Source organism: Dipodomys spectabilis, unplaced genomic scaffold (assembly GCF_019054845.1).
Source record: "Dipodomys spectabilis isolate Male_0828 unplaced genomic scaffold, ASM1905484v1 ptg000069l, whole genome shotgun sequence".
Lineage (NCBI taxonomy): Eukaryota > Metazoa > Chordata > Mammalia > Rodentia > Heteromyidae > Dipodomys > Dipodomys spectabilis.
The window spans coordinates 11,049,628-11,064,322 of NW_024870746.1; the positions used below are offsets into that span (position 1 = coordinate 11,049,628).

At 42.8% G+C, this 14,695-nt stretch overlaps 1 protein-coding gene across 1 annotated transcript in view; it reads left to right on the forward strand.

The window, feature by feature from the left end:
- Window positions 1–14,290: 14,290 nt before the first annotated feature.
- Capn8 (calpain 8) overlaps window positions 14,291–14,695 on the forward strand; it is a 61,582-nt gene continuing 61,177 nt past the window's right edge. The window contains exon 1 of the mRNA XM_042681979.1: window positions 14,291–14,527. Coding sequence (XP_042537913.1) covers window positions 14,291–14,527 — 237 coding nt within the window. The remainder of the gene's footprint in view (window positions 14,528–14,695) is intronic.

The following is a 14,695-nucleotide window of genomic DNA, read 5'->3' on the forward strand; positions in this document are numbered from 1 at the left end:
TTTTCACCCGGTGTGTCCTGTGTTAGAAAAGCAAGCAGTCAGGTCATCATGACCATTTAATACAGCTTGTAGATAGCTTGATACGCTGATAAACTCCAACATGAAAAGGGTGTGGGGGCTACCAAAGAATAAGGAAGTAAGAAGGAGGAAAGAAAGGCAGGGCAGTAAAATTTTGGCACCTCAACTTTACAGGTAACAGAAAGGATATCCACTAATCAGAAACCCATCTTCAAGGACTCCAATTCTTCCTCTTTAACTCAAGGCTGAGCTTGAAAGATGGCAGAGATGGGCTGAAGTGTTGTCTTTCTTGTGGCATGTTTATGCCGTGTGGTCTTTTACTCTGTCATATTTCTTTTTCCAATAAGCTTTGTTATTGCCTTTATTATGGTTAATTTCTCCCTTTCCAGATGCAAGGACCAAGGTTGGTTAGTGGCCCTAAGTTTACTGTAGCATATTTGTTGTGTTGAACTTAGGGATTTAGTATATATTTTTCTGACTTGGATTCAAAAATAGGTAGTAGAAGTTGTCATGTTTATAGCCCCTGAGCCAGAGAAATCTGTCCTCTATGTAAAGAGGATGCAGTCCCATCTCTAGCTGACAGGCTCACTTTGGGTTTCTTACTTTCCAGTTGAATACTGGAATTCTTTGGTTTGTTTGTTATCCACTATTGAGTAGGGCCAAGATACTATAAAGGTATACATTAATATGCACTTTTAATCTAGTACAAATACAAATAATTTCAAGTAAAAGGCAAATGAACAAAAATAAAATGAAACTCAACAACAAAACAAAGGAAAAAAAATTCCCAAATACCCAAGGCACTAGTTTTCTTATGACACCAACCAGTTTTGTTCAGAACCCTGAAATTTAATTTTAATATTCTTTAGTGTCTATAATATTTCATCCCAAATTCTCTTTTACCAGCTTTGCTATTCTTCTAGTTCTTAGATTAATTCGATAAATGAATTAAGTATAATACACTCTGACTCGCTTTATGCTTATGGTAGTGAATAGATAAAAATCAAGATAAACTTCTAAAAATTATATCCTGCTGCTACATGAGTTTAAGCTGACCTGTGATTCCAAATAAACATGGATAACTTTTTCTCTTTTTATTTTTGTAACTCTTTTCTCCAACAATGAGAAATAGGGCTTCCATTTTTGATATTATTATCAATTTTCCTAATCCTAGAGCACATAGAAAGTAGCTCCGGAATTGATAACCTGCCTCACCATAAAAATAAGAATTACTATCTAGGGCTGAATATTTGGCAGTGCTGGCATGCAAACGCAGGGTCTTGCACATGACACATAAGTGCTCTGATGCTGAGTCCCTTCTCCACCCGCTCCCCCACCCCCCTGCAGCCCCTGGCTGACAGTTCCTTCTGTCTTTGAGGGTACCTGGACAAAAGGCTGTGAAAGGTGGAGTCTCTTAGATTTGTTTCTCCTCCTGTGTGTAATAGATTCTCTCTGCATTTGTTAACAGTGGAGGTTCTTGTCATACGGGAATGAGTTGGTACTTTTTACACACAACAGTCCTGCACAGAGAAATAACAAATAAACATGTAACAGATCTGTGTGTGTGTGTGTGTGTTGGTGGTGCTACTAGAGCTCGAACTACAGGACTTGTGCTTGCTAGGCAGGTACTCTATCATGGAGCCACACTGCCAGCATGTAAACATGTGTGTGTGTGTGTGTGTGTGTGTGTGTGTGTGTGTGTGTGTGTGTTGGTGGTGCTACTAGAGTTCGAACTACAGGACTTGTGCTTGCTAGGCAGGTACTCTATCATGGAGCTACACTGCCAGCATGTAAACATGTGTGTGTGTGTGAGTGAGTGTGTGTGTGTGTGTGTGTGTGTGCTCATCCTGAGGCTTGAACTCAAGGCCTAGGTGCTGTCTCTGTGCTTTTTTGCTTAAAGTTGGTGCTCTACCACTTGACTCACAGCTCTGCTTCTGGCCCTTTGGTGGCTAGTTGGAAGTAAAAGCCAAGGCTGGTTTCAAACTGTGATCCTCAGATATGAGCCTCCTGAGTAGCTAGGATTACAGGTGTGAGCCACCAGCATCAGGCACCAGAACTTTTTTTTTTAAGTTGTGTTTTACTCATCTCCTAAGAGTTATACTTTCAAGTTTCTAATGACTTGCATTTTGACTGACCTTTTTTTTTTTGATTCTGTCATTACTACACATTAGTTATTTCCTTCCCCCATAGAAAATGACAGTGGCCAGATCAACACACTTTAATTAACTCCAGATAGGTTTTTCTTTATTTAGAATTCTAAGAAATGGAGACTTCTCTAGAGGATCCCTGGTAAGAAGAAGAAATTCCAATTTTCTAGAGCTGCCTTATTCAAAGCCGGTTTTAAACAAGAGGTTACATGATGTCACTGAATATTCAATTTTATATAATGGTTTTAGCACACTGCTGGTGATAAGATTTTTATGACATATACATGACATCTTAATTTTTGATTGTTGGACTGTGGGCTTTGCTCTCATTTTTTAATAGCTGACTGCGTGATTTGCATCCTATCAGGATCAGAATTTTAGCAAAGCGTAACTCTTAGCAAAATTTGTAATTAGTCTGCAGGACTCTGCCCCTGATTTTATTACTTTTGTTTCTAACTTTTCCAGTGCTCCTAGTAAATTCTTTTTTTGTTGTTGTTGTTGGTTGAGGGGCTTGAACTCATGGCCTGGGTGCAGTCCCTGAGCCTCGTTAGTGTCCTATCACTTGTGCCACACTGCCACTTTTTGAGTGGTTAATTGGAGATATGAGTCTCATGGGGAGTTTTCTGCCCAGGATGGCTTTGAACTGTGATCTCAGATCTTAGCCTCTGAGTAACTAGGATTACAGGCATGACACACTGGAACCCAGTCTCATAGCAAATCTTTTTTTTAATAAAAAAACATTTAAACTTTAAAAACATTAAACTTAAAACACATTTTCTTGTGTGGAAGTATCTGATACTCATTCATACCAAACTACAAGTAACAGGTAGGGGCCACGCTTTCCTCATGGGTTAATGAAGTTGGCAGGAGGGCGCCCTGAGGGCTGGCTATGCAATCTGCATATTTTACAGGACTCAGTACAAAATGAAAATGTGACTACCTTGCTCAGATCCCAGGAGAAAAGTGCTATGAAGCTGAATGTCGTGGCTCATCCCTGTAGTACTAGCTGCTTGGGAGGCAGAGATCAGGGAAATCATGGTTTAAGACTCAAACCTGGCAAGCTCAAGGCCCTGAGTTTAAACTCTACTACCACCAAAACAGCGTGTTCACCATGAATGGCCCCACTGGGGGTAGTAAGTGGTGCCAGTGGGTGAGCTGTGTACTTACCTGTGGATCTATAGAATGAAAATGGCCCCAACATCAACTGCTTGATAGGAAAGAATTGGGCAGTTCTGTGACTACCATGGAGACTGTGGATGGAAGGCCCAGGCTCAAAACCTTCACAGTATGGGTCACCGCCTTGCTTCTTTCTCTAATTATCTTTCCTCCATACTGAACCTAATCCTAGAGCTGCAGTTTGTTGCTCTTAGTCCCAGTATGCTACACATGTGAATGAAACTTTTAGGTACAGTGTTCAAATCCTCAGTGTCCTTGCTGATACTTTTGTCTGCTTGTTCTATCAGTTAGAGTAAGTATATTGCATTACAATCTCACACTAAGGCTTCATATTTTTCCTTTGTCCTGCCAAGATTTGCTTTATGTATTTGAAGTTATGTGGTTGTGAGTATACAGTTTGAAGCTAATTACCATATTCTACCAATGAATTAATCTTTTATTATTCTGAAATATCGCTCCTTATTTCTAGTAGTATTTCCTTATTTATTTGTTGTCTCAAAGTAGGGTTTTTATGTAACATTATTGATACAGCTAGTTTGGTAAGTGTTTGTGAGCAATTTTCCCTTGTCTTTTGATTTGATCTTTTCCATTTCTTTTCTTCTTCTATTACCTTTTTTTTTAGGGTTCCATTCATCCTGGGGCTTGAACTCGGGGCCTGAGTACCATTCCTCAGTTTTTATTCAAGGCTAATGGTGTACTACTTTGAACCTTAGCAATGGTTCCGGAATTTTGGTAGTTAATTGGAGATAGAAGTCTCATGGATTTTCTTGCCTGGGCTGGCTTTGAATCATGATCCTCAATTGTCAACCTCTTGAGTAGCTAGGATTATAGGCATGAGCCACCAGTGCCCAGCAACTTTTCCCTTTCTTTATAATAAACGCACATCACTTTGTTGTTGTCTGAAAATTTATTATTCTATTCCTATAATTTGTCTGGTGATACTGGGGCTTGAACTCAAGGCTTCACACTTGCTAGGTAGGTGCTGTGCTGCTAAGCCATGCTCCCAGGATATATTTTTTTGTTTCTAGAATGTCCTCATTTAGCCTGAATGGAAATATTGATATATTACTATTTAAATCTGCCTTCTTCTTGTTTTTATTTGTTCTTCTGGTTCTGTGTTCTTTTTCCTCTTCATTATTTTGTGTTTCCTTTTGGATGAGCTATTTTTATTTTATTATCCTCTTTCCCCAGTAAGTTAACTAGGTATCTATTACGTGCTGTTCTTTTCCTGGTTATCTAGGTGAGAATAGCTGCAATGCTTTGTGATTTGAGAAACCCTGTGTAACCTCCTATTTTCTCTAAGCTGGCAGTAAGGTCTGGAGCTTTGATTAAATTCAATTTGCTTTTGAAAAGAGGACAGCTTTCCCCAGAGGTGGCCTGTGTTGTGCATGCTATTATATCATATGGCGAGGCAATAGCATCCTGGGTACAGATACACAGACTGGGAACTGGACTTAGATGGTACAGCCTTGATCATGGCTGTTCATCTCATTGTGAGACCATCCACCAGGGGGCAGCTACCTAGATCCATTCTTTCACTAAACATCATAAAATGTTAACTCCTCTCACTCATTCTCCTGCTAGCTGCAATTCCTCAGTAAAGAAGAACATTCCTTAGTTTATCAACTATTTAATTGAAATGTGCTCTAGGACAGAAAAGACAGAAATGCATCAGGCTTTCCATTTGTCAGTTTTTTAAAATTTGTTTTGTTTTTTGCCGGTCCTGGGGCTTGAACTCAGCGCCTGGGCACTGTCCCCGAGCTTTTTTTGCTCAAGGCTAGCACTCTACCACTTGAGCCACAGTACCACTTCAGGCCTTTTCTGTATGTGTGGTATTGAGGAATCGAACCCAGAACTTCATGTATGCTAGGCAAGCACTCTACTACTAAGCCACATTCCCAGCCCCTCTTTGTCAGTTTTCAGAACCCCTAGTCTTCTACATATGTGTTTATTAAAGGATGCTTTGTAGATGTTTTCAGAATAAAAGCAGCTAGCACTCTGCTCTCTGAAGACTGAAACAGGAAAAGGGGATTGCTACAAAAGTAATGTTACTAAGGCACTTGGTTTGAATTGCATATACTGGCCTGTTGGCTGGAAACTGGGTCCTAGGGGGCAGCAGAGACCACTGGCTGCTGGAGCAAGGCACCTTGGCTTTGATACCTTTTATGTGTGTTAGGGCTGACTGTTGCTGCTTGTGGTCTCATTTTAGCTAGTCAGAATTTCAGCTGATCTGCATGCCGTATCTCTGTAATGGCTGTCATGGGAAGCAGGGGCTGTCCCTAGTGTTTCTGGTCCTGCAGCTGGAAGGTGAGGGAGATGCATCCACTTCTCATGAATGGTGTGCTCAGGCTGGGGTTCTCATCTATGGAAGCATGAGTGATAATAGTGACCCTTGTGCAGGAAACAGGAGGTGGTGTGCGTAAAAGTCTCAGCTGGAAAGGTGATGTGCGCATGCCACCAAGCAAGGTGTCCCTTATGTCCCTGGATGAGGGCTGGTCAGTTCTGGGTGAATGGCTGGGCTCAGCCCACTGCTCCAAGAGAAGTGTTAACGCGATTGAATGCATAGCAGGGCATAGCTGGAGCATGCTCTGAGCTTCCCATCCTCTGTGCAGATGATCAAGGGAGTACAAGTGACTCCTCCATTTGACCTGAGAAAGGGGTAGAGCAGAGGCTAGGGTCTAGGACCTCTGGACTCTCAGTTTTGGGCTCTTACTGGCTCTATTCTCTCTCTCTCTCTCTCTCTCTCTCTCTCTCTCATTGGTCCTGGTCGTGGTCCCTCAGCTCTTCAGCTCAAGGCTAGCACTCTACCACTTGAGCCACAGCACTATGCCTGGCTTTTTCTGGTTATGTGGTGCTGAGAAATCGAACCCAGGACCTCATGCATGCAAGGCAAGCACTCTACCACTGAGCCACCTTCCCAACCCTGGCTATATCTCTGATTATGTTCTTAGTACTTTTGTCTATCTTTCTTAGGTTGTCTTGGTTAAAACCAGATTTGAAAACGTTTTTAGGAAATTATGCATGAAATAAGCATCCTTGATATCTATGTGCATGTAAATTTCTACAACTATTCCCATTCTGGGCTTAATCGTTCAATCTCTCTCCAACCCAAGGTAAGACAGATGGTAGGCATCCACCTTTCCCTGGGCACTGGGGCAGGAGTTAAGTATCGCTTGAGCACTGCTAAATATTGTTAAAACACTGCCAATGAAAAGCCTTTCTTGCAAGCTCCCCTTTTAATGGTTCATTTTTCCTCTAAATGTGTTGAAGTGTTCGGGACTGTGGAGGTTTAACTCTCTACTTGACAGTTGCTAGACCTTCTCCCATCTCTTAGCCGCCTTGGGCACAGGACAAGCAATGGACTAATTCCACGCTAAGCACACACATTGAACACCCTATAGATACCTTGTTGTTGTTGTTATTGTTGTTGGTTATAGGGCTTGTACTCAGGACCTGGGCACTGTCCCTGACCTCTTTTGCTTAAGGTTAGTGTTCTACCATTCTGAGCCACAGTACCACTTCTGGTTTTCTTGGTGATTAATTGGAGTTAAGAGTCTCACAGACTTTCCTGCTTAGGCTGGGTTTGAACTGCAGTGCTCAGATCTCAGCCTCCTGTGTAGTTAGGATTACAGGCGTGAACCACCAGCACCCACCCAGCCCCACAGACATCTCCAGGAGGCTACACCATGACCACAGCTTACTGCTAAAGCATGACTCTGTCTCCCATGGCACTGCCTCAGCAAACAGTTTGCATTGAACTTACAACCTGTACAAGCCTCAGTTTTATAGGAGACCCTACAGCCATTTCCACCCGGGACAGAGGGGGAGCCCAACCCTGGTTTTGAGCACAAGACCTGTGACTGGTTCAAACCTAACCCTTCAATTCTGTGAAGGTATGATTGGTGCATTCTTGGTCATCCTGTTCCTTCTTTTCTAGGCATATAAACATGCTGCTCAGCTCACAGGAGTTAGCCAGTAAACACTCTCTGGCATGGCCCAGTAAAAGCTTCTTGGAGTGGGCTTTCCTTGCCTACTTTTTTTATGTGCCAGTACTGGAGGTTGAACTTAGGGCCTGGATGCTGTCCACTTCCAACTTGTGGCTGGTTAATTAGAGACAAGAGTCTCACAAACACTCCTGCCCAGGCTGGCTTTGAACTGTAATTCTCCAATCTCAGCCTCCTGAGTAGCTAGGATTATAGGTGTGAGCCACTGGTGCCAGGCTTTCTTGCCTATTTTTGACCTTCATTGTTAGTAGAGGAGTTGAATTGGCAATGTGAGGAAAAAAAGAGATGGCCATGGAGGTGGCAGCAGTGACAGTGGAGCTGGAAGCCGCTGGCAGCTGCATGAAGTCAGCATTGATGGCTGATGGAGCCAGCAGTGGCAGGAGCAGCAGATCGCCACCGTGGTGGAGCCAGTGCCAGTGGCTGAGATAGAGGCAAGACAGCATCAGAACCAGCACCAGCAGCTGGTCTGAGCAAGGAGTGGCAGGAACTGTGACCCTTGCCTCTGCTGTATAGCACGCTGGATTCTGACATCACAGAAAGACAATAACTCCTTCTTTAAGCCATTTATGTCAGACATTTTGTCACAGAAATACAAAAGTGACTAACATAGTGGAACCATACAATGGCATTTTGTGATTAGCTTCATTTAATTTGTAAAACATTTCCAAACTTCATCTATATAAGTCAGAGAGAGAGAGAGTGATAGACACAGAGAGAGAGAGAGAGAGAGGGGGAGAGAGAGAGAGAGGGAGAGAGAGACAGAGACAGAGAGACAGAGACAGAGAGAGACAGAGAGAGAAAGGAGAGGTTGTGGTTTGCTAAGATTGAACCTGGGACCTTGTGCAATGAATGGTAGGCAAGCACTCTACCATGAGCCACATCCTTAGCCATTGAGTTTTTGAAAGGATCTCTCCACATATGTAGCCCAGGCTCTTGCCTTGAACTTAAGATCATCCTGCCAAATGCTAGGATAGCTGGGCACCATCATGCCCAGCTATTTCACTCTTTTTAATAGCTAAATTCTATTCCATTGCATGTGTATACCACATTTTTGTTTATTCATTCATTTGTTGGTGGTGTACATTGGGCTGTTTCAGCTTTTTAACTTCCATAAGTAATGCTGCTATGCATGCATGCATACAGGTTTTTGTGTGGTCCTGTGTTTTTAATTTTGTTTCAATGCCCTGTGGAATGTGGGAGTTGCTGCTGGGAGTTGCTCTGTTTAGCATCTTGACCAGACTGTTTTCCAAAACAGCCAAACCAGATTACATTCCTACCAGCAATGTCTGAGACTCTGTAATACCCTTGACACTTGGTGCCAACCCTGTTTGCCTCAGCATTCGGAACACAGAAGGTTCAGGAGGCAGAACTCTCTGCCAGCGTTCACCCATCCCTTTTCTAAAGCTTTGCAAAAGTTCTTTCTATCTATCTATCTATCTATCTATCTATCTATCTATCTATCTATCTATCTATCTATCTATCTATCTATCTATCTATCTATCTACCTACCTACCTACCTACCTACCTACCTACCTACCTATGTACTTTTTGTTGATTGTGAGGCTTGAACTCAGGGCATAGGAGCTGTCCCTGAACTCTTCTGCTCAAGGCTATTGTTCTACCACTTTGAGCCACAGTGCCACTTCCAGATGTCTAGGGTTAACTTGAGATAAGAATCTCACAGACTTTCCTGCCTGGGCTGGCTTTGGACCACCATCCTCAGATCTCAGCCTCCTGAGTAGGTAAGATTACTGGTGTGAGCCACCAGCACCCAGCTTTGCAAACTTTAATTGCCTGAGAATCCTCTTTGGACCTTTGGATAATATCAGGGCAATTTCTCTTTCTTGCTGAGGGGCTGCTTAGGCCTGGCTCCTTCTAGCCAGGGAGGGATTGTCTGTGAGGAAAGTTCAGCATTCTGGCTCAGTGGATGGGTGCTGAGAAAGGAACGCTATTCACTGGGCTGTTTGCCAGGAGTTGTTTTTATTGTATAGGTGCTGCCAGGCATGTGTCTGCATGGCCCTGTCACCTCTGTAATGGATCCCGAGGCTTCCTGGCAGGGAGCTGCTGCTGGCTCTTGTAGGTGTCTACAGCATGAGGCAGGAGAGAAATCTGGCCAGGTGGAGAGACAGTGGGGGGCGGCGGGGGTGTCAGCCTGCTTCCTCCCAGATGGCCGGCTTATAACAGGTAGATGCTGGCTGGCTGCTCATAAGGGGCCGGTGAGCAGAGGCCTCCCTCCTCCATTCACTGTTCTTCCATGACTGGGCAAATGAGGTCTCTATTTGCAGCAGCTCAGACCTGCCTGCTAGATGAGGAAGGGCTGGTTTGCAAAGCATCTGGATGCAGAAGGTAGACAATTTAGGAAGGTGGGGTTTGGAAGAAAGGAGATTGCTAATCCCAGAGGAATTCCCTGGTGGAGAAGGGAAAATTATCAGCTGCACTCAGGCTGCAATTGGAGGAGGAAGGACTCATTCTTGTTGTTGTTGTTTTTTTTTGTTTGTTTGTTTTTCTTTTTTGAGCCTAGAGGGAATGTTTTGGGGAGGCATCTTGAAGAAACAGTCAGGGACAACAATCCCATAAGGTCCTTAGTGATGAAGTAATGACTCCGTAGGGGTATAAGGAAATGATATCTGATTGAATTATGTCCAGCCACTGGACATCTTTGATGGATAGGTGTTCCTTCCTTTTCACATTTACTGAGGCCCTACTGTGTTCTAGGAGCTTTCTAGGATCCAGATGATGAGCAGAACAAATGTGAACTTACAGAATTCAGAGCCTGATGTAATAGAGGGGTGTTAGTTCACTGATCTCAGGGGTCAGTGCAGGGAGGGTGCTGAGGGCTGCTATGGGAGGGTACACAAAGGGAAGGGACTTAGTGAGGGAAAAGGGACATTGAGGGAATAAAGAGAAATCTCCAAGGGGGTAGGGGCTAGACCAAGCCCTTCAGATACTAGCTTGAGCCTCGGAAGGTCATTCTGACCTTTTCTTTTTGATGAAATTTAGGTAACTACATTTCCCTCTCTTGTACCTGGGGAGAAGACCCTGTTTTCTGCTGGCCCAGACCCACCACTGAGCTAAGTACGGAGCACACAGATTACTACTGGTTTAGGCCTTGGAAGTCAGCTGGTCTATGACCTCTAGTGTGTGGTCTTTTTAAAGAATCATCTACGAGGCTCCAGGCTTTCATCTCAGATCTATAGGACTGGAAATCTGTATTTTGGGGATGAGAGCAGTAGTTGGATCTAGTAAGGAGTCAACATTTTAAGCAAGTGCTTGGGGGAGGGGACTATGTAAACTGCTTTATGCAAACTGTGTGGTTGCTGTAACAAATACGGTGGCTTAAAACAGCAGAAATAGGGATTGGAGGTGTGGTTCAGTGGATAGAATGCTGGCCAATGAATAAAGTCACAGGTACCGAGTTTGAGTCCCAGTCTAGGACCTAGAAAAGAAAAGAAATATATGCTCTTCCTATTCTAGGAGCTTGAAGTCCCAAATCAGTTCTGTTGGGCTGACATGAAGGCACGGGCAGGGCTTCTCTTCCTTCAGAGATACAAGAGGAAGAATAGAGGCCTTGTCCCTTCAGCTCTTGGTGGCTGCAGGCATTCCTCTCACTATGGAGGAATGACCTCGTGCTTGTGTGGGGTTTGATCTCTAGGCCTCGTGCTCTCATTTAGGTTTTTAATCTCCTGGCTAGAGCTCAATCACTTGAGCCACACTTCTAGTTCTAGCTTTCTTTTGGTCAATTGGAAAGAAGAGTTTCTTGGATTTGTCTGCCTGGGCTGACTCTGAAATGAGATTCTCAGATCTCAGCTGGGATTTACAGGTGTGACCCACTAGTACCAGGTCTCTTCCGCCTTCTTCTTAGGGCCAGGATAATCTTCCCATGTCAAGATCCTTCATTTACAAATAAGGGGAACCATGGGACCTATGTTTCTTTGAGCCTGGCTTACTTCACTTTATATAATTTTTTCCAAGTCTTTCCATTTCCTAACAAATAGGGTGATAGCATTCTTTCTGATGGAGGCATAGAATTCCCTTGTATATATACACATTTTCTTGATCCATTCATCTCCTGAGGGACATCAGCTATGGTAAAGAATGCTGCGATAAACATAGTTGTGCTGGTAGCTTTAATATGGCCTTGTTTGTGATTGTTTGGGTAAATGCTTAAAAGTGGGATTGCTGGGTCATAGGGGAGCTCTATGCAGAGTCTTTTGAGGAACCTCCAAACTGCTTTCCAAAGTGGTTGAACAAGTTTGCACTCTCACCAACAATGCAGTAGGGTTCCCTTCTGTCCACATCCCCTCCAACATCTGCTGTTTCTTAATTATAGCCATTCTAACTGGGGTGAGGTGGAATCTCAATGTTGTTTTGATTTGCATTTCTTTTATGGCTAGAGAAGTTAAGCATTTCTTCATGTGTCTATTGGCCATTCTTATTTCCTCTTCAGAGAAGTTTCTCTTTAAGTCTTTAGCCCACTTATTTATTGGGCAGTTGTTTCTTTGAGAATTTGTTGTAGGGGGATTTAGTTTTTTGAGTTCTAAGTATATTTTAGATATGAGAGCCCTGTCTGTTGTATGGTTAGTGAAGATCTACCAGTCTGTGGGCTTTCTATTGATCTTGCTAGCTATGTCCTTTGCCATGTAGAAACTCTTCAGTTTCATGCAATCCCACTTGTCCAAACTTTCTTTGATTTGTTGTGTTTCTGGGTCTTTATTAAGAAAATTTTGGCCTTTCCAAGGAGCCCTATAGTTTCTCTTAGTTCTTCCTGTAATGTTTTCAGGGTGTCTGCTTTGACTTTGAAGTCTTTGATCCATTTAGAGTTGATTCTGGTACAGGGTGATATATAAGGATCTAGCTTTAGCTTTCTACAGGTGTTTAACCAATTTTGCCAGCACCATTTACTGAAGAGGCTGTCTTTCTTCCATTCTATTTTTTTTTTTTTTTAGCTCCTTTAGCTCCTTTATTGAAGATTAGGTGGCTTTTTAGGTGGGTTCATTTCTGGGTCTTCAGTTCTATTCCATTGGTCCTCAGATCTGTTCTTGTGCCAGTACCGAGGTGTTTTGATTACTATGGCTTTGTAGTATAGTTTGAAATTTGGTATTGATATTTCTCCAGAATTGTTCTTTCTGCTAAGGATTGTTTTTGCTATTCTGGGTCTTTTATTGTTCCATATGAATTTTTGGATTGCTTCTTCTATTTCTTTGAAGAATGAGGTTGGAATATTGATAGGTATCACACTGAATTTGTAGATAGCCTTTGGAAATATTGCCATTTTCACGGTTCTGCTTTAATTTCTTTTTTTTTAGGTTTTTAAAGTTTTCATCATAGAGGTCCTTCACTTCCATGGTTTCCCTTATTTGCAATAACTAGAAAAGCCTAGGACAAGCAGAAAAGGTCAAAAGCTATGTACATATGACCATATAAGATGATGTTAAGTGAAATGAACCCCAAGATAAGGACACAACTTTTTTTTTCTTTCTTGCTACTGTTTTTAATGTATTTAAAAATGTACTATGTGATTTTTTTGTTTCTTCTGTATGTTCTTCCCCCCACGGTATAACCCCTGTTTTCACTGTATTTGCTTCTGGTGTCCTGCATCTTGTATATACATTTTTCTAATTTGGGGAAGGGAAGGGAAGTAACAAAATGCTGAAATAAGGATACAGGTTGACTCATTGTAACAATGAGATGTACAAGACACTATGTTGAAAACGAACTTTACAACTTGGTGGAGGGGGGCAGGAGGAGTTGGGGAGGTGGGGAGGTTAGGGACCGTAGGGGAAAAACAAAGGAAGAGGCAACAATGCTTGATGGGAAATGTACTCATTACCTTATTCATGTAACTGTAACCCCTCTGTACAGTATTTCTACAATAAAAACATATTTAAAAAAAGATCCTTCATTTAATTATATCAGCAAATAGTCTTTTTTTTCAAATAAGGTAATATTTATAAGTTCTAAAGATTAGCACTTGGTATCTTTGGGGATTCATTTTCCAGAGACCACACCTACCAATGTTCAAATCATTAACCCCACCCACATTCTTAGGGTAGACAAGCATAGGAAACTGGAACCCAGAGACATGTCTCTCATCTAAGATCACATAGCCTGAAATTCACTTCTGAAACAAGAACCAAGACTCCTGACTCCCAGGCTATTATTGTTTTGTTTTGTTTTTTGCCCCTTGGCTCTGAGGAATAATGCTGTCTGACATCTACTGAAAACTTTTGTTGGACTGTTCTATGCAAATTCCATCTACGACCTCATCATTCTTCCAAATGACCACATGAGGTCAGTTCTCTGATTATCTGCCATTTTACAGATGAGGAAATTAAGAGGAGAGAAAAGAGGTTAAAGAACTTGTTCAAGGTGGCAGAGCTAATTATTGGTGGAGCCAGGATAGAAACTCAGTCAGAGGCCTAATCTCCATTCATGAGTGGAACAAGCTCTAATTGAGCTTACTAAGAATCAACTTCATGAATCACTCTTCTCTGATGTTTTTTGCCCTTCTAGAAAATATGGAGCTCAAGTTTTCTAGCAGGAAAAGAGACTTCTCTAGCTACTGGTCCTCCTTTTGCTCATGACTATTTCTCTAGTTCCTTGGTGAATTTTAGCCTCAACAAACTATCTCAACTCAGCCAATGCAGCCTGAGCAGGCCTTGAAGAGCCAGGACATGACCTAGGTCCTAATGGATTTCTTAGGCTAAGGTTCCCAGGATCCAGAGTGTGAAAAGCAGCAGGAGAAGGTGTGGCAAACTCATTTGCTCCTTGAGTACATATGTGGTCCTGGCGATGACTCACTTTCCTCTGGAAGAAGGCCTCCGGTGAAATGTTTACCAGTTCCACCTGCCTCATGCTACTTCTTAGCTCCCCTCCCAGTGGGACAAGTGTCAAAGTTCAGAGCGGTCCTGCCTTCCTAGCCACCCCACAGAGCCCACAGCTACTATGGCAGCCCTGGCAGCTAGAGCATTGAAGCAGCGGGCAGCTGCTGAAGGCCTTGGCACCCACCAGAAAGCTGTGAAATATTTGAGCCAGGATTTTGAAGCATTGAAGAAACAGTGCTTGGACTCAGGGGTCCTATTTAAAGACCCAGAATTCCCTGCGTGTCCATCAGCCTTGGGCTACAAGGATCTTGGCCCAGGCTCCCCCCAAACTCAAGGCATCGTCTGGAAGCGACCCACGGTAAGGAGGTGGGTTTATGGCTGGGTGTCACACAGGATGGAGAGTTATCAAGTGAAGGAAGAAGTTGAAGTAATCTTGGTGGTAGATTATATTTTTGGATCCTATATTTCAGACTGTTTTTCTATTTTTAGACAAAGAGCATGCAAAGCTTTGGAATGGGGCAAGTTT